This window comes from Lipotes vexillifer, unplaced genomic scaffold, assembly GCF_000442215.2.
Source record: "Lipotes vexillifer unplaced genomic scaffold, Lipotes_vexillifer_v1.1 scaffold1860, whole genome shotgun sequence".
Lineage (NCBI taxonomy): Eukaryota > Metazoa > Chordata > Mammalia > Artiodactyla > Lipotidae > Lipotes > Lipotes vexillifer.
Window position 1 is genome coordinate 71783 of NW_006787678.1, and position 17601 is coordinate 89383.

The following is a 17601-nucleotide window of genomic DNA, read 5'->3' on the forward strand; positions in this document are numbered from 1 at the left end:
GAGATAAATGTAACCAAAAACCGTCCGGATACTCTGGGCTCCCACCTCACAAAGACCCACAGATCTCACAAACCAACTGCAGGACTGCAGCAAAATTCCACCCCTAAATTTGGGAGACTCCAGCTTTCCATAATATGATCTGCAAAGCAGCAACAAGGTAAAGAAGACATATATGCCCAGTGAAGATTATGAGTGGATTCCTTAGTGAAAGAACAATGGCCACTCCAAAGAATTACCAAGGACGCGGCGATCTGGTACTGCTGTGCGCGCTCCTGGGCACGCTAGGGGAGATCGGGAGAGGACAGATCCACTACTCCGTGCCTGAAGAGAGCGACAAAGGATACTTCGTGGGGAACATCTCCAAGGACCTGGGGCTGGAGTTACAAGAGCTGGCGCAGCACGGAGTCCACATCGTCTCCAAAGGTAGGATGCAGCTCTTTGCTTTGAACCCGGGAAGCGGCAGCTTAGTCACCGCGGGCAGGATAGACAGGGAGGAGCTCTGCGCTCAGAGCGCGCGGTGTCTTGTAAATATTAACATCCTGGTTGAGGATAAAGGGAAACTTTGGGGAATAGAAATAGAAATCACTGATATCAACGATAATAATCCGAAATTCCAGGTCGACAATCTGGAAGTAAAAATTAACGAAATTGCTTTGCCCGGAACACGTTATCCACTCCCAGGGGCTGTTGACCCCGATGTGGGCTTGAATTCCCTGCAGAGCTATCAGCTCAGCCCCAATCACCACTTCTCCCTGGACGTGCAAACTGGAGACGACGGAACTATAAGCCCAGAGCTGGTGCTGCAGCGCGCCCTGGACCGCGAGGAGGAGGCTGCTCACCGTCTGGTCCTCGTCGCCTCCGATGGAGGCGAACCGCGTCGCTCCAGCACAGTGCACATCCGAGTGACCGTGTTGGATACAAACGACAATGCCCCGGTTTTTGCTCAACCGATTTACCGAGTGAAAGTCCCAGAGAACGTGCCCCCGGGCACCCGGCTGCTTACTGTAAGCGCCAGCGACCCGGATGAGGGAACCAACGGAGAAGTGGCTTACAAATTCTGGAAAATTAGTGAAAAACAATCTCGGTTATTCCAGCTTAATGAAAATACTGGCGAAATATCAACAGCAAAGAGTTTAGATTATGAAGAATGTGCATTTTATGACATGGGAATACAGGCTGAAGATGTGGGGGCACTTCTGGGACGGACCAAAGTGCTCATTTCGGTGGAAGATGTCAATGATAATAGACCCGAAGTGACCATTACATCTTTGTTTAGCCCAGTCTTGGAAAATACTCTTCCTGGGACAGTAATTGCCTTCTTGAATGTGCATGACCGAGACTCTGGGGAGAATGGTCAAGTTGTCTGTTACACACGTGATAACTTACCTTTTCAATTAGAAAAATCAATAGATAATTATTATAGATTGGTGATATGGGAATATTTGGACCGAGAAAAGATCTCTTTGTATAATATAACAGTGATGGCGTCAGATCTAGGAACCCCACCTCTATCTACTGAAATTCATATTGCCCTGCACGTGGCAGACACCAACGACAATCCACCCATTTTCCCTCATGCCTCCTACTCAGCCTATATCCCGGAGAACAACCCCAGAGGTGCCTCCATCTTCTCTGTGACGGCCCATGACCCTGACAGTGGCAACAACGCCCAGGTCACTTACTCTGTGACCAAAGACACCATCATGGCGACGCCTCTCTCGTCTTATGTCTCCATCAACTCTGACACTGGCGTCCTATATGCGCTGCGCTCCTTTGACTATGAGCAGATCCAAGACTTGCAGCTACTGGTGACAGCCAGTGACAGTGGGGACCCTCCACTCAGCAGCAACGTGTCACTGAGCCTGTTCATCCTGGACCAGAACGACAATGTGCCAGAGATCCTGTACCCCATGCTTCCCACCGATGGCTCCACGGGCGTGGAGCTGGCACCCCGCTCGGCAGAGCCCGGCTACCTGGTGACCAAGGTGGTGGCTGTGGACAGAGACTCAGGCCAGAACGCCTGGCTGTCCTACAGCCTGCTCAAGGCCAGCGAGCCGGGACTCTTCGCGGTGGGGCTGCACACGGGCGAGGTGCGCACAGCGCGGGCCCTGCTGGACAGAGATGCGCTCAAGCAGAGCCTGGTGGTGACGGTCCAGGACCATGGCCAGCCCCCTCTCTCTGCAACCGTCACGCTCACCGTGGCAGTGGCCAGCAGCATCCCAGAAGTCCTTGCTGACCTCGGTAGTATCAGGACCCCCACCAACTCTGATGATTCAGACCTCACACTATACTTGGTGGTGGCAGTGGCCGTTGTTTCCTGCATCTTCCTCGCCTTTGTCATTGTGCTGCTGGCACTCAGACTGTGGCGGTGGCACAAGTCGAGTCTTCTCCAGGCTTCGGGCGTCGGGTTGGCAGGCCTGCCAGCCTCAGGCTTTGTGGGCATGGAGGGAGTACAGGCTTTCCTGAAGACCTATTCTCATGAGGTCTCCCTTACCTCTGATTCGCGGGGGAGTCACGTGATCTTCCTGCAGCCCAATTATGCAGACTCGCTCATCAGCCAGGAGAGCTGTGAGAAAAATGATTCCTTGTTAACATCCAGAGATTTTCATGAATGTAGGGATGAAGCTGATTCTGTTCAGGTGAGTTCAGTTCATTGTTTACATTTATTTCTTAGAGGAGTTATATTTTTTATACATTTAAGTTGTGTTTTGAAACATGCATTGTGAAGAAAGTTTAAAAATAATTTTTAAGCTGTACCACAAAGTTTTGGGTTTGTGTTAGTGATACCATAAAATTGAGTTCTAATCAACATAATTGTTTTATCTGCTTTCCAAAGGCTTAGACAAGATTTTTAAAATATGAACTCTTGACCTCTTAAAGCCTTCCATATTTTACCACAATTATCACTTATTCACTTAAGAAATAGTTACCCAATCACATATGGTCAGTTCGTTTTATATATAGGAATATGTGTGTGTGTGTGTGTGTGTGTGTGTATACACACATATATATGTATACATATAAATTAGAACTTACAAAACATTATTGAGGCTTCTAAACCCTTGTATTAGCTTAGTAAAAGTAAAATACATCTCAGAATTTTTAGGATTCTTAGGATTGCAAAGAATCCTAAGAATTCTTTGCTAAAACTAAAACTAGGCTCCTGAAATTTTCTTCATTTTAAACCTCTTTTCTGAGCCCTGCATCTGGATCACTACCGTTCAAAGCTTTAATACTTCTTATATTTCAAAACAAACATATTTTAAAGGGTGGTGGTAGATGAGACTGGTCCCTAACACACACACCACTGTTTTTGTGTGTCAGTGGTCACCCAGGACTCATACCAATGGAGACATAGAATCTAAAGCCTAAAATGGCCATTGCCCCCTGCCCCCATCAAATTTGCAATAACACGTCATTTTAAATTGTTGAAAACGACCTTTGTAAAATACAGAAGAACACATTTCATTAGAATTCCAATGAGCTGTTTTGATTGTACAGCCATGGGAAATGTGCTGTGTTCTCATGGTTAGAGTTCGAGAGCGTTGGTTTTAAGAACAGAAGTTACATGTACACAAATTCTAAACAAGCCAATCAAAAATGATTCAATTAAAAATGATTAAAATTCAATTAAAAATGATTCCATCTGGACTATATGACTTCCGTATCCCTTGTTATAGCATTTAAATAAAACTATCCTCTGATTTGTCATCAGATGAGAGTGGAAATCACAATGAATTATTCGTTAGTAATTAAAAGGACATTTCCCAGGGATTGTGCTATGTTCCCTCCAATTTTGCGTATACAATGGGTAGGAGTTAACTTCATATTTTCTGTAGTGTTTGTGTGTACAGTCACTTGAGGAGACAACTATTTTGTTGACACTTTGCAAATTTAAAAAGTGTGTGGAAAGTTGCCCCAATACTCTTGCTCAAAGCATTCACTAATTGCAAACCAATTTTTTAAACAAATGGAGTAAAATAATTAGAACAGGTGTCACTACATTCAGTGAATTTATGTAAATACATTTACCATGAGCTCAATTCCTCCAATTCTGAAGCCCTTACTTTAGTATAATATAAGTACATAGATAAGAAGCTGATGCATTCTATTAGAATATCCCTTTGTGACTTGGTATTGAAGGATAGACTAACATTTCAATACATTTTAAGGATGAATTTATATGAGATATTGGGCATGACATAAGCCAGTTAATTTTGAGATATGAAGTAGGAGGTACAGTAAATAATGTCCTGGCTACATCATAGAGACAGTTTTTTTGAATGAATACTTCTTGAGATAGAAGAGTAAAAAGAAATTATTTTGTAAAGAGAGTGTTGAGATGATCAGGAGGAGATGTTTGAGGATTGGTACAAAATTACACAGTTTTACAAAATAGTTTTCAACAGTATTGATTTCTCTAATATATGTGATATGAAATAGCATTGACTATGTAGAAGTGTTGGGGATAAACATAGGAATCAGTGAAAGAAGCTTAAATTTTTTTTATATATCATAGCTAATAAACAGAAACGATTCGTGAAGTTAGCAGACAGTAAACTCTCTGCGGGCAAGAGCTGTGTCTTATTCTTTGTTATATGGCCACTGACAAGGACAGTACTTAGCACAAAGCAAAAGTTCAATGTATGTTTGTAGAATGGTGAAATAAATGGACCAATATATATAAGTTTGTATAGAGGCCCAACATGATATTTCTAATAATTTGGAAACAAGAGAAAAGATACCTTAAGGAAGTCTTGATAATTTAAGGTATTAAATATATTAACATAAAAATATGGCATATTAAATTAGGCACACGGTTATAATTATTTTAGCTGTTTAAACTTAAGCAGCGGGGGCTGCAGTTTCCTAGTGCGGACTCTGGGCGCCGCTGTTGGCCAAAGTGGAGAGCTCGGTGCTGGCGACCTCCTCGCGCAGACGCAGCGCACTTTCCCATCTCAGACTCGCTAGCCTTTCCACCGCTTCCTCCTCTGGAGAAGAAGAAACCCTGCCTGACCCCCCACGCCGGAATAAAGCTGTTCGGAGCTCCGGACTACTGCGGCACAGAGATTGTTTGTAATCCGGCGTCTCCAAGCCGGTGAGCAAGCTGAGGGGAGCAAGAGGGATGGGGAGCGGAGCTGGGGAGAGGGGCTGGGCTGAGAGGCGGCCAGTGCTCTTTCCGTTCCTGCTGTCTTTGTTCTGCCTGGCGCTCTCTGAGCAGATCCGCTACAGGATTCCCGAGGAGATGCCAGAGGGCTCGGTGGTGGGGAACCTCGCCAAGGACCTGAGACTCAGTGTCCACGAGTTACCGACTCGGAAACTGCGGGTCAGTTCGGAGAAGCCTTACTTCACTGTGAGCTCAGAGAGCGGGGAGTTACTTGTTAGCAGCAGGCTAGACCGGGAGCAGATATGCGGGAAGAAGCCGGCTTGTGCTCTAGAATTTGAGGCTGTTGCTGAAAATCCATTGAACTTTTATCACGTGAGTGTGGAGATCGAGGATGTTAATGACCACACACCAAAATTCATGCAAAATTCCTTTGAGCTACAAATAAGTGAGTCTACGCTGCCAGGCACGCGATTTATATTAGAAGTCGCGGAAGATGCAGATATTGGCTTGAACTCTCTGCAGACTTATAAACTCTCTCTTAGCCCTAGTTTCTCGTTGATAAATAAGGAGAAACAAGATGGTAGTAAATACCCGGAACTGGTATTGGAGAAACCCTTAGATCGGGAACAACAGGGTTATCATCGTTTAGTCTTGACGGCCTCAGACCGTGGAGATCCACCCCTAAATGGCACTACTGAGCTCCGGATCCAGGTCACTGATGCCAATGATAACCCCCCGGTATTTAGCCAGGACGTATATCGAGTCAGCCTTGGAGAAAACGTGCCCCCAGGCACCACTGTGTTGCAGGTGTCAGCCACCGACCAGGACGAGGGCGTCAACTCAGAAATCACTTATTCCTTCTACAGGACCGGGCAAGTCTTCGGTCTGAATTCAAAGAATGGGGAAATTACAACTCTAAACACACTGGATTTTGAAGAAATCAAGGAATATTCTATCGTGGTGGAAGGGAGGGATGGCGGAGGACTGGTTGCACAATGTACAGTTGAAATTAACATTCAAGATGAAAATGACAACAGGCCAGATGTTACGTTCCATTCCCTAGTCGAAATGATTCTGGAAAACGCAGTGCCGGGAACGCTAATTGCTTTGATCAAAATACATGACAGAGATTCCGGGGAGAATGGAGAGGTTAATTGCCGATTAGAGGGTGAAGTACCTTTTCAGATAATCTCTTCGTCCAAAAATTCATACAAGTTGGTAACAGACGGGACCCTGGACCGAGAACAGACACCGGAGTACAATGTCACCATCACAGCCACTGACAAGGGCAAGCCGCCGCTTTCCACCAGGACAAGTGTCACCTTGCATATTACTGACGTTAACGACAACGCTCCTGTTTTCCACCAGACCTCCTACGTGGTCCACGTGGCCGAGAACAACCCGCCTGGAGCCTCCATCGCCCAAGTTAGCGCTTCAGATCCAGACTTGGGGCCCAACGGCCAAGTCTCCTACTCCATCGTGGCCAGCGACCTGGAGCCGCGCGCGCTGTCGTCCTACGTGTCCGTGAGCGCGCAGAGCGGCGTGGTGTTCGCGCAGCGCGCCTTCGACCACGAGCAGCTGCGCGCCTTCGAGCTGACGCTGCAGGCCCGCGACCACGGCTCGCCCGCGCTCAGCGCCAACGTGAGCCTGCGCGTGCTGGTGGGCGACCGCAACGACAACGCGCCCAGGGTGCTGTACCCGGCGCTGGGGCCCGACGGCTCGGCGCTCTTCGACACGGTGCCGCGCGCCGCGCAGCCCGGCTACCTGGTCACCAAGGTGGTGGCGGTGGACGCCGACTCTGGACACAACGCCTGGCTGTCCTACCACGTGCTGCAGGCCAGCGAGCCCGGACTCTTCAGCGTGGGGCTGCGCACGGGCGAGGTGCGCACGGCGCGGGCCCTGGGCGACAGGGACGCGGCCCGCCAGCGCCTGCTGGTTGCTGTGCGCGATGGGGGCCAGCCGCCCCTCTCGGCCACCGCCACGCTGCTCCTGGTTTTCGCGGACAGCCTGCAGGAGGCGCTGCCGGACCTCAGTGACCACTCTGAGCCCACTGACCCCCAAGCTGAGCTGCAGTTTTACCTGGTGGTGGCCTTGGCCTTGATCTCGGTGCTCTTCCTCCTGGCAGTGATTCTGGCGGTCGCCCTACACCTTCGACGCTCCTCCAGCCCAGCTGCCTGGGGCTGCTTTCAGCCTGGTGTCTGTGTCAAGTCTGGACCCGTGGTTCCCCCCAACTACAGTGAAGGAACTTTACCTTATTCCTACAATCTGTGCGTTGCCCATACTGGAAAGACAGAGTATAACTTTCTAAAATGTAATGAGCAGTTGAGTTCAGGACAAGACATACTTTGTGGTGATTCATCTGGGGCCTTATTTCCACTTTGTAATTCCAGTGAGTCAACCTCCCATCCTGAAACTCTAACAGCGGTGAGTTCCATTTAAGTGTCTACTCCTTTTCATCATCTTCACAATTTTGTTTATTCATATGAAAATATATTTTTAATCTTGTAGTTGTGTTAGGAATATTATAGCTCATCAGAAAGCTGTATATCCAATCATCATGGGGAATGGTAATTTGGGTAAGCAAGTGACATAAAATAGAGTTATGTTACTCAGTTCGGAGTTACAAAGAAGAGAGAGTATGCTCTTTGCTTCGCCGCAAAAGTCTTTTGCCGATTTCTTATCTTTTTTCTAAGCTAATGAAATTTACCCATTGATTTTTCTCATTCTTTATTTAACATATTTTAATGTTTATTATATAAGTAAACATCACATTTAAAGTAGGCAATCAATTCATTCTTTAAAGCAAAAAGAGTACTACCAGGTATCTTCTTTCACTGATTTCATTGGTACAGTTTCCACCCCTTTCTTATATTTATTCCTCATGTCTAGTTCCTTAAGTCTACCTATTTATGAGTCTTTGAAGTCCTTAAATTTTAAGAAAAATTACTGTGTGATGTGTGTGTGTGTAGAGAACGACTCAGTGAATTCATCAGAAAGTCGAAGTCATTATCTAAGTTCCTTCAAGTTTTCTTGAATACAAAATTCTCTTCTTCTTTATAGTTAACAGAAGGAGATACTCGGTAAAAGAAAAGGAAATGTTATTGCCTCCATAACGTGCTGTCATTCCCAACCTATATTTTTTGAAGAAGAAAGGGGGGAAGTTCACTGGATTTGTTTTATTACTTGGAGCCCTAAACATTAGTGACTGAAGGTTTTCTCATCCTTCTTCTAACTGTGGGAGGGAAGGAGAATTCTGAATTTTCCATTTTAAAGGCAAAACCTACTAATTTCAAGCACATACAAAGATGCCGTTACATAAGTATCAGTCTTTTTGCTAGGAACTGCTTCAGTAAATAGTTTCTCTACAAATTGCTGAAAGAAATTTCTTATTGTGGTACTTACTTTTTACTTTTTGTGGTAATAATTCATTCTACATCTTGTGTTCTTTTCCCCAAATTATTACATAAGTTTAGATGACCCTTATAATAGAGGCTTATAATTAAATTAAAATTGCATAATTTCTTGATGGAAGAATTGAAATGGAAACTTACTTTTCAATGTATGTTCATCTGAATCTTCCAGATGCCATAGGCTGTGCATGCACTATGAATTCACACAGAAAACTAAATATTAAAAAAATTGTGATAGCACAAAAGTTTAACAATCATAACTATGTAAAATTTAAAAACCTAATCCATTTAAAGTTTAGCAATATTAGGTGATAAAATCTAGCACCATTGCCTGATTAAATTTTTGTGAAGAAAATCTTAAGGAGACCTTACTCCAGGAATTTCACTATGAGAATGAATTAGCCTTATAAAATTGCTTCAAGGTGAATAATCCATATATTCATTCAATATGATTATGTACTATACATATATAAGCATACATATAAAATTAAGAAAAATATGAATGTATTTCCAAAGAGGATTGCACATTCTAATTACTTCAGAAAATAAATAATGACCTATAGAAAGTATTTGAAACATTATAAAAAAGGAAATTTGAATAATTTACATATCTAGAGAGAGAACAAAATTCTAGCAAAAGTAAGAGTTAAGTTTGTTTGATACCAAAGTGACATTTAATAAAATTTCATTCCACTTCATTTCCAACTAAAATATCCACAAATGGTAATTGAATTTGAAATATGAATGCACTACACAATTAGAGAAATCTAAAATCATTATCGTTAGAGAGTAGTGTTTTCTTTTTCCGTCATCTATAACAGAAGTATTGCATATCTCTCAGTACTTGAGTGGGTGGGTGTAGTAACGGCTTAGGACTCTGAGCGCCGCTGTTCACCAACTCTAAGAAAAGCTCAATCAGTGCTCCGTCTGGATATTAGGATCTGCAGCTACACAAAGCCGCTCGGATCCCACAAACCGACTCCGGGGCTGCAGCATAACTCAGCCTCTTAGCCTGGGGCACTACGGGTTTCTCCTGAGGAAAAAGATCACCATAATCTGCAGGGGGAAAACAGAACCTAAGGAATCAGAGTTCACAGAAATTATTCTGAAAAAAATCGTTAGTGAAGCAACAATGGCCGCCCCAACGAATCGCCTGCACCACAGAAGACTGGTCCTGTTGTGCCTTTTCCTGGGGAGGCTGTGGGAGGTCGGGGCTAGCCAGATCCGCTACTCGGTACCTGAAGAGACAGAAGAAGGCTATATCGTGGGGAATATCTCCAAGGACCTGGGGCTGGAGCTCCGCGAGCTGGCGGAGCGGGGAGTCCGCATCGTCTCCAGAGGTAGGACGCAGCTCTTTGCTCTGAACCCGCGAAGCGGCAGCTTGGTCACCGCGGGCAGGATAGACCGGGAGGAGCTCTGCGCTCAGAGCGCGCGGTGTCTGGTGAACTTTAAAGTGCTGGTTGAAGACAGGGTGCAGCTTCACGGAATAGAAATAGAAGTAACTGATATCAACGATAATAATCCGAAATTCCAGGTCGACAATCTGGAAGTAAAAATTAACGAAATTGCTTTGCCCGGAACACGTTATCCACTCCCAGGGGCTGTTGACCCCGATGTGGGCTTGAATTCCCTGCAGAGCTATCAGCTCAGCCCCAATCACCACTTCTCCCTGGACGTGCAAACTGGAGACGACGGAACTATAAGCCCAGAGCTGGTGCTGCAGCGCGCCCTGGACCGCGAGGAGGAGGCTGCTCACCGTCTGGTCCTCGTCGCCTCCGATGGAGGCGAACCGCGTCGCTCCAGCACAGTGCACATCCGAGTGACCGTGTTGGATACAAACGACAATGCCCCGGTTTTTGCTCAACCGATTTACCGAGTGAAAGTCCCAGAGAACGTGCCCCCGGGCACCCGGCTGCTTACTGTAAGCGCCAGCGACCCGGATGAGGGAACCAACGGAGAAGTGGCTTACAAATTCTGGAAAATTAGTGAAAAACAATCTCGGTTATTCCAGCTTAATGAAAATACTGGCGAAATATCAACAGCAAAGAGTTTAGATTATGAAGAATGTGCATTTTATGACATGGAAATACAGGCTGAAGATGGTGGGGCATTGAAGGATGGGACCAAAGTGCTCATTTCAGTGGAAGATGTCAATGACAATAGACCCGAAGTGACCATTACATCTTTATTTAGTCCAGTGAGGGAAGACGCTCCCCAAGGAACAGTAATTGTTCTTTTCAATGCACATGACCAAGACTCTGGGAAGAATGGCCAAGTTGTTTGTTCCATCAAGGAGATTCTACCTTTTCAATTAGAAAAGTCAGTAGAAGATTATTATAGATTGTTGACAGTCCGAAGTCTTGACCGAGAAGAAACCTCTGAATATAACATCACAGTGACTGCAACAGACAGAGGAACACCATCCCTGTCCATGGAAATTCACATCACCCTACACGTGGCCGACGTCAACGACAATCCACCCTCCTTCTCTCAAACCTCCTATTCAGTCTATCTCCCTGAGAACAACCTTAGAGGCACCTCCATCTTCTCGGTGACAGCCCACGACCCCGACAGCAATGAGAACGCTCGGGTTGTTTACTCCTTAGCCGAAGACACCATCCAAGGGACTCCTCTCTCCTCCTATGTCTCCATCAACTCCAACACTGGTGTGCTATACGCGCTGCGCTCCTTCGACTACGAGCAGTTTCGCGATCTTCAAATGCAGGTGAGGGCAAGCGACAGTGGGGACCCACCTCTCAGCAGCAACGTGTCACTGAGCTTGTTTGTGCTGGACCAGAACGACAATATGCCAGAAATCCTCTATCCCATGCTTCCCACCGATGGCTCCACGGGTGTGGAGCTGGCACCCCGCTCTGCAGAGCCCGGATACCTGGTGACCAAGGTGGTGGCTGTGGACAGAGACTCAGGCCAGAACGCCTGGCTGTCCTACCGCCTGCTCAAGGCCAGCGATCCAGGTCTCTTCGCGGTGGGGCTGCACACGGGCGAGGTGCGCACAGTGAGGGCCCTGCTGGACAGAGACGCGCTCAAGCAGAGCCTGGTGGTGGTGGTCCAGGACCACGGCCAGCCCCCTCTCTCTGCCACCGTTTCGCTCACCGTGGCTGTGGCTGACAGCATCCCCGACGTCCTCGCTGAACTAGGGAGCCTTGAGTCTCCCGCCAGCCCTGACGACTCAGGCCTCACTCTCTACCTGGTGGTGGCGGTGGCTGCGGTCTCCTGTGTCTTCCTCGCCTTTGTCATTGTGCTGCTGGCGCTCAGGCTGAGGCGCTGGCACACGTCGCGCCTGCTCCAGCCTTCAGGAGGCGGGTTAGCAGGTGTGCCCACGTCTCACTTTGTGGGCGTGGATGGGGTGCGGGCTTTCCTGCAGACGTATTCCCACGAGGTCTCGCTCACAGCTGACTCGAGGAGGAGTCACATGATCTTCCCTCAGCCCAACTACGCGGACACGCTCATCAGCCAGGAGAGCTGTGAGAAAAGCGAGCCTTTGTGCGCTTCAGATGATTCCAGGTTTCCTATAGAAGACACCCCTTTGGTTCCAGTGAGTTCAATTTTTCCTTTACTTAAAAAAAATTGGTTCTCTATTTAAGTGTTTGCACTTTAGGATAAGTTGATATTAACATATTTCTCACCATACGTTTAAATTTTCACTGGGCCTAATTTTTGCTCTAACATATATAGGAGGCATTTATTGGTTACATCGTTGATATAATTTTTGCTTTCTCATAATGATTAACCTAAGGTCAGTGGAAACCTTCCTCTTGGGACTGCTCTCATTATCAGGCATTGGGCATGGCTCTTTGGGTGAGGTTGCTTCAGTTGCTTCAGTACCACGGTTCACTACTAATTCTTAGGACTGGTTTCCATTCCTGAAATTTGTTACTATTGTTATCTCCAATGGCCCCATTGTGAAATTCTCACTCTAAAAACATTTCTGCAGCCGATGCTATTTTTGTAAGGGTAAATTAATAAGAAATGCATTCTTCTTGTAAAAACAACTGAAAGCCCAGACTCAGTACTTCTTTTCTGTTTCTGTGACAGGACAACACCCCTTAGAGGTGACGTGTTTCCGTTCACATGTTTGTAGAGGTTGTTTGCATCTAAAGATCATTTCGGAGGATAATTCAAACTTCAAATATCATCCATTTCCAAATCCTAGAAAAGGATGCTTTATTCTTTTAATAGTGAAAAATTTTAACATCATTTATTCTCATCCTCAGAGCTGTTGATTTCCTAACATTATAATATCAGATTATTAATAATTTGAAACCTCCTATAGTTTATGCTTGCTGAAGAGGGGTTTCTTAGACTGGACCCTGTGAGAAGACAAAACATAGGAAATAAAAATTATTCTTCAACTGTTTTTTATGGCTCAGTCCTCCAACTTTTGAGGCTAGAAATAAATCTGGTTATGGGAGATGACTTAGGAAAATATTCTCAGGAACTGCTATGGAGATTCTAAGAATATTTTACTGGCTTTTAGACATAAGGAAAAGAATAATGTATTATGTAATGTGATTTTTTTTTTTTTTTGCGGTATGCGGGCCTCTCACTGTTGTGGCCTCTCCCATTGTGGAGCACAGGCTCCAGATGTGCAGGCTCAGCGGCCATGGCCCACGGGCCCAGCCACTCCGCGGCATGTGGGATCTTCCCGGACCGGGGTACAAACCCGTGTCCCCTGCATCGGCAGGCAGACTCTCAACCACTGCGCCGCCAGGGAAGCCCTGTAATGTGAGTTTAACACAATGTTATTTCAAGTAATAAATGGCATTGTAGGAGACTTTGAAACTAAGCTTTGAAATTGACTCAAAGTTCTATTCTGAACATGCTGAATATGAGGGCTAACATGTCTGGAAATCCATTATGACATACACACATTATAATTATTTCAAATACTCTTTATTCCTAAGCTAGTAGGAAAAAAGTAAAGCATCCTTCAAGGTCATATTTTTAACCATGCAGTAGGAAAACTGTCACTTAAAGTTTCTGTCTTGGGGAGTAACCTTTAGTACTTAGTATACATAAATATTAAAATATGGTTAATTTGGAAAAATGTAATAACAGATATTGACGAAGGCTTGTATGTCATGGTAGGTAACTACTAGTCTCTGCCATAAAAATGTCACTTGCCTTTAAAAACAAGGCTCTTTGGATCGATGACTGGGCAGACTGGAAAATGCTGAGTTCCAGTTTTCTTAAATGAGGCAGGACCTTTGCATCGGTAACAGATTATATAGTATAATAGGCTTAAGGATAAAATTCTTCCTCATCTTCGTATCTTGTCTTTAAAGAAGAGTTATTAAAATATCTTGGATTTGCTTCAATATAATAAGGGAATGAAATAAATAGTAAAAAAAGATGACCTTGTGTTGATCATCGTTGTAGTTGGGTGATGGGTATATGAAGGTTCAGTAATAATGCTCCCTACTTTTGTATAAGCTTGAAATTTTACACAGTAAATTTCTTGAAAAACTAAGTATGCAGACATCTGCCATATACGCTGTTAAAACTGAAATTTGGGGCAATTACATAACTATACATATATATAATTACATAACTATATATATGTATATATGTGTATATATATATATATACATACACATTCTGGAGAGAAATTGTATTCGAGACGAAAATGTTAGACTGCGGTTCCACATGAGGCCTCTGGGCGCCGCTGTCGGCCAGTGCAGGGCAAGCGCTGACGCTCGGGATTCCCCAGCCTCCAGCCTGGCATTTCCTGCGCAGCCACCAACACAGAGAGAGGGAAACCTGCTCACGCACTCAGGCTCCTGGCCGGGCAGGCTCTGCCCAGCACAAACGGATTCCCAGCTCCGCCTGTCCTGGGGCGAAAGCTCTTCCAGTGACGCCTTGGATTGCATTTTCTTTGGCTTTCCGGAAAGACTGGGACCCAGCGAGAACTGGAGCGCGCAATGGGAGGGAGCTGCACGCAGAGACGTCCGGCCGGCCGGCGGCAGGTACTGTTTCCCTTCCTGCTGCCTTTGTTCTACCCCGCGCTCTGCGAGCAGATCCGCTACTCCATTCCCGAGGAGCTGGCCAAGGGCTCTGTGGTAGGGAATCTCGCCAAGGATCTAGGGCTCAGTGTCCTGGATGTGTCGGCTCGAAAGCTGCGAGTTAGCGCGGAGAAGCTGCTTTTCAAGGTAGACGCGGAGAGTGGGGACTTACTTGTGAAGGACCGAATAGACCGTGAGCAGATATGTAAAGAGAGAAGAAGATGTGAACTGCAGTTGGAGGCCGTGGTGGAAAATCCTTTAAATATTTTTCATATCATTGTGGCTGTTGAGGATATTAATGACCATGCTCCTCAATTCGATAAAAAGGAAATACATTTAGAAATTTTTGAATCTGTATCTTCAGGTACACGAATATCCCTTGACCCTGCCACTGACCCTGATATAAACACGAACTCAGTTAAAGATTATCAGATAAGTCCTAACCCTTATTTCTCATTAATGGTTCGAGTTAATTCCGATGGTAGCAAATACCCAGAGTTATCTTTGGAGAAACCCCTAGACCGGGAAAAGCAGCGGTCCCATAGCTTGATATTGACTGCCTTGGACGGAGGGGGCCCGCCAAGAAGTGCCACCGCTCAGATAGAAATCTCTGTCAAAGACACCAATGATAACCCCCCGGTGTTCAGCAAAGACGAATATAGAATCAGCATTAGTGAAAATCTACCCCCTGGGTCCTCCGTGTTGCTGGTGACAGCCACTGACCAGGATGAGGGGCCCAATGCTGAAATACACTACCACTTCAGGAGCACTGCTCAGAGTACAAGGCACATGTTCTCACTGGATGAGAACACAGGCATGATTAAGAATAACCAGTCATTGGATTTTGAGGATATAGAAAGATACACCATGGAAGTGGAAGCAAAGGACGGAGGTGGTCTCTCTACCCAATGTAAAGTAATCATAGATATCCTAGATGAAAACGACAACAGTCCAGAAATAATCATCACTTCTCTCTCTGATGAGATTTTGGAGGGTTCTCTTCCAGGAATGGTTGTTGCCCTCTTCAAAACACGGGACCGGGATTCCGGAGGAAATGGAGAAGTCACCTGTCATATAGGAAGAGATGTTCCTTTCAAGATTTATTCTTCTAATAATTACTACAAGCTGGTGACAGATGGGGCCCTAGACCGAGAGCAGACTCTGGAATACAGCGTCACCATCACAGCCACTGACAGGGGCAAGCCGCCCCTCTCCAGCAGCACTACCATCACTCTGCACATCACGGACATCAACGACAATGCTCCGGTTTTCCACCAAGCCTTCTACGTGGTCCACGTGGCAGAAAACAACCCGCCCGGCACCTCCATCGCCCAAGTTAGCGCTTCAGATCCAGACTTGGGGCCCAACGGTCAAGTCTCCTACTCCATCGTGGCCAGCGACCTGGAGCCGCGCGCGCTGTCGTCCTACGTGTCCGTGAGCGCACGGAGCGGCGTGGTGTTCGCGCAGCGCGCCTTCGACCACGAGCAGCTGCGCGCCTTCGAGCTGACGCTGCAGGCCCGCGACCACGGCTCGCCCGCGCTCAGCGCCAACGTGAGCCTGCGCGTGCTGGTGGGCGACCGCAACGACAACGCGCCCAGGGTGCTGTACCCGGCGCTGGGGCCCGACGGCTCGGCGCTCTTCGACATGGTGCCGCGCGGCGCGCAGCCCGGCTACCTGGTCACCAAGGTGGTGGCGGTGGACGCCGACTCTGGACACAACGCCTGGCTGTCCTACCACGTGCTGCAGGCCAGCGAGCCCGGACTGTTCAGCGTGGGGCTGCGCACGGGCGAGGTGCGCACTGCGCGGGCCCTGGGCGACAGGGACGCGGCCCGCCAGCACCTGCTGGTTGCTGTGCGCGACGGGGGCCAGCCGCCCCTCTCGGCCACCGCCACGCTGCTCCTGGTTTTCGCGGACAGCCTGCAGGAGGCGCTGCCGGACCTCAGTGACCACCCTGAGCCAACTGACCCCCAGGCTGAGCTGCGGTTTTACCTGGTGGTGGCCTTGGCCTTGATCTCAGTGCTCTTCCTCCTCGCGGTGATTCTGGCCATTGCCCTACACCTTCGTTGCTCTTCCCGCCCCTCTGTCTGGCGCTGCTTTCAGCCTGGTGTCTGTGTCAAGTCTGGACCCGTGGTTCCCCCCAACTATAGTGAAGGAACTTTACCTTATTCCTACAATCTGTGCGTTGCCCATACTGGAAAGACAGAGTTTAATTTTCTAAGATGTAGTGATCCTTTGCATTCCACTCAAGACATAGTTTGTGGTGATTCTCCTGGGTCCTTAATTCCACTTCAGAGTGGGAATGATTTGACTTCACATCCTGAGACCCTAACACCGGTGAGTTTCATTTTTTTGTCTTCTGTAACATTCTACTAGTTTTTTCATATTTGGGGCATACTATTTCACTCTTACATCTAGAATCATATTTAGAAAATACGTAGCTAATCACTGTCTTGTCTTCTCAATGTTCAGTTTTGGCTGAGTACATTTTCAAGACTTTTGTGGTTCATAAATTGCTCTATAATTCAGAAAGAATGTCACTAAATTGGAGATATCTTGTCAAGCTTAGATTAGCAAAACAGAGGCTGTGGTCTTGGCTTCTTACCAAATAAATAAATAAATAAATAAATTTAAATGAATAAATAACCTACTCAAATGTGCTGAGATTTAATTTGAAATTTCCATACCCTATTTATGTCTTTTTTAAAGTTTAATAATACTAGCTACTAATTAAATATCCAAGCAGGTGCTCATTTCAAAGAAACATGTAGTGCAAATGATCTTGTATGTGCATTTGGGTATCTTCATTTATTTTAACAATTTTTAAAACTGTAAGCACTTGAGGGGGCATGGTGAGCGGATCCATGAATTCCTGAAATTGCATGTAAAGTTACCGATGTATGCATTTTTCTTGGTAGAGGAGTCAACACTTTGATTCCATTGCCAGGAATTTCTATGGGCCCCAAATCTTAATACTAACTACCCTAGAGGAATTTTTCTCTTCAAGTTTTGGTCCTTCTGGCTTTCCTTTTACTTTTCTTGGTGCTCAAATTGTACTCTTTCC

At 46.2% G+C, this 17601-nt stretch overlaps 3 protein-coding genes across 3 annotated transcripts; all 3 read left to right on the forward strand.

Moving 5' to 3' along the window:
- Positions 1 to 215: 215 nt before the first annotated feature.
- Positions 216 to 12588, forward strand: PCDHGA8 (protocadherin gamma subfamily A, 8). The gene is made up of 3 exons (XM_007460473.1): positions 216 to 1617; positions 11052 to 12073; positions 12574 to 12588. Exons 1-3 carry the CDS (start codon positions 216 to 218, stop codon positions 12586 to 12588), a joined length of 2439 nt encoding a protein of 812 aa, XP_007460535.1.
- On the forward strand, positions 5045 to 7645 carry LOC103071853 (protocadherin gamma-B5). Its single transcript, XM_007472145.1, is given in 2 exon segments — positions 5045 to 7528; positions 7531 to 7645. Coding segments are annotated over 2 exon segments (2466 nt in total). The 5' UTR covers positions 5045 to 5125; the 3' UTR covers positions 7594 to 7645.
- Positions 12589 to 14459: 1871 nt separating the features above from the next.
- LOC103072139 (protocadherin gamma-B6) lies at positions 14460 to 16913 on the forward strand. The gene has a single exon (XM_007460467.1). It carries the CDS (start codon positions 14460 to 14462, stop codon positions 16911 to 16913), a length of 2454 nt encoding a protein of 817 aa, XP_007460529.1.
- The last annotated feature ends 688 nt before the right edge of the window (positions 16914 to 17601 follow it).

Bases quoted from the DNA above. Each gene is read 5' to 3' on its own strand.
- PCDHGA8 (XM_007460473.1), top strand. From the start codon at position 216: ATGGCCACTCCAAAGAATTACCAAGGACGCGGCGATCTGGTACTGCTG. The intron at 1,618-11,051 runs GTGCCTCCATCT...ACAACCTTAGAG, and splicing joins CCCGGAGAACAACCCCAGAG to GCACCTCCATCTTCTCGGTG.
- LOC103072139 (XM_007460467.1), top strand. From the start codon at position 14,460: ATGGGAGGGAGCTGCACGCAGAGACGTCCGGCCGGCCGGCGGCAGGTA.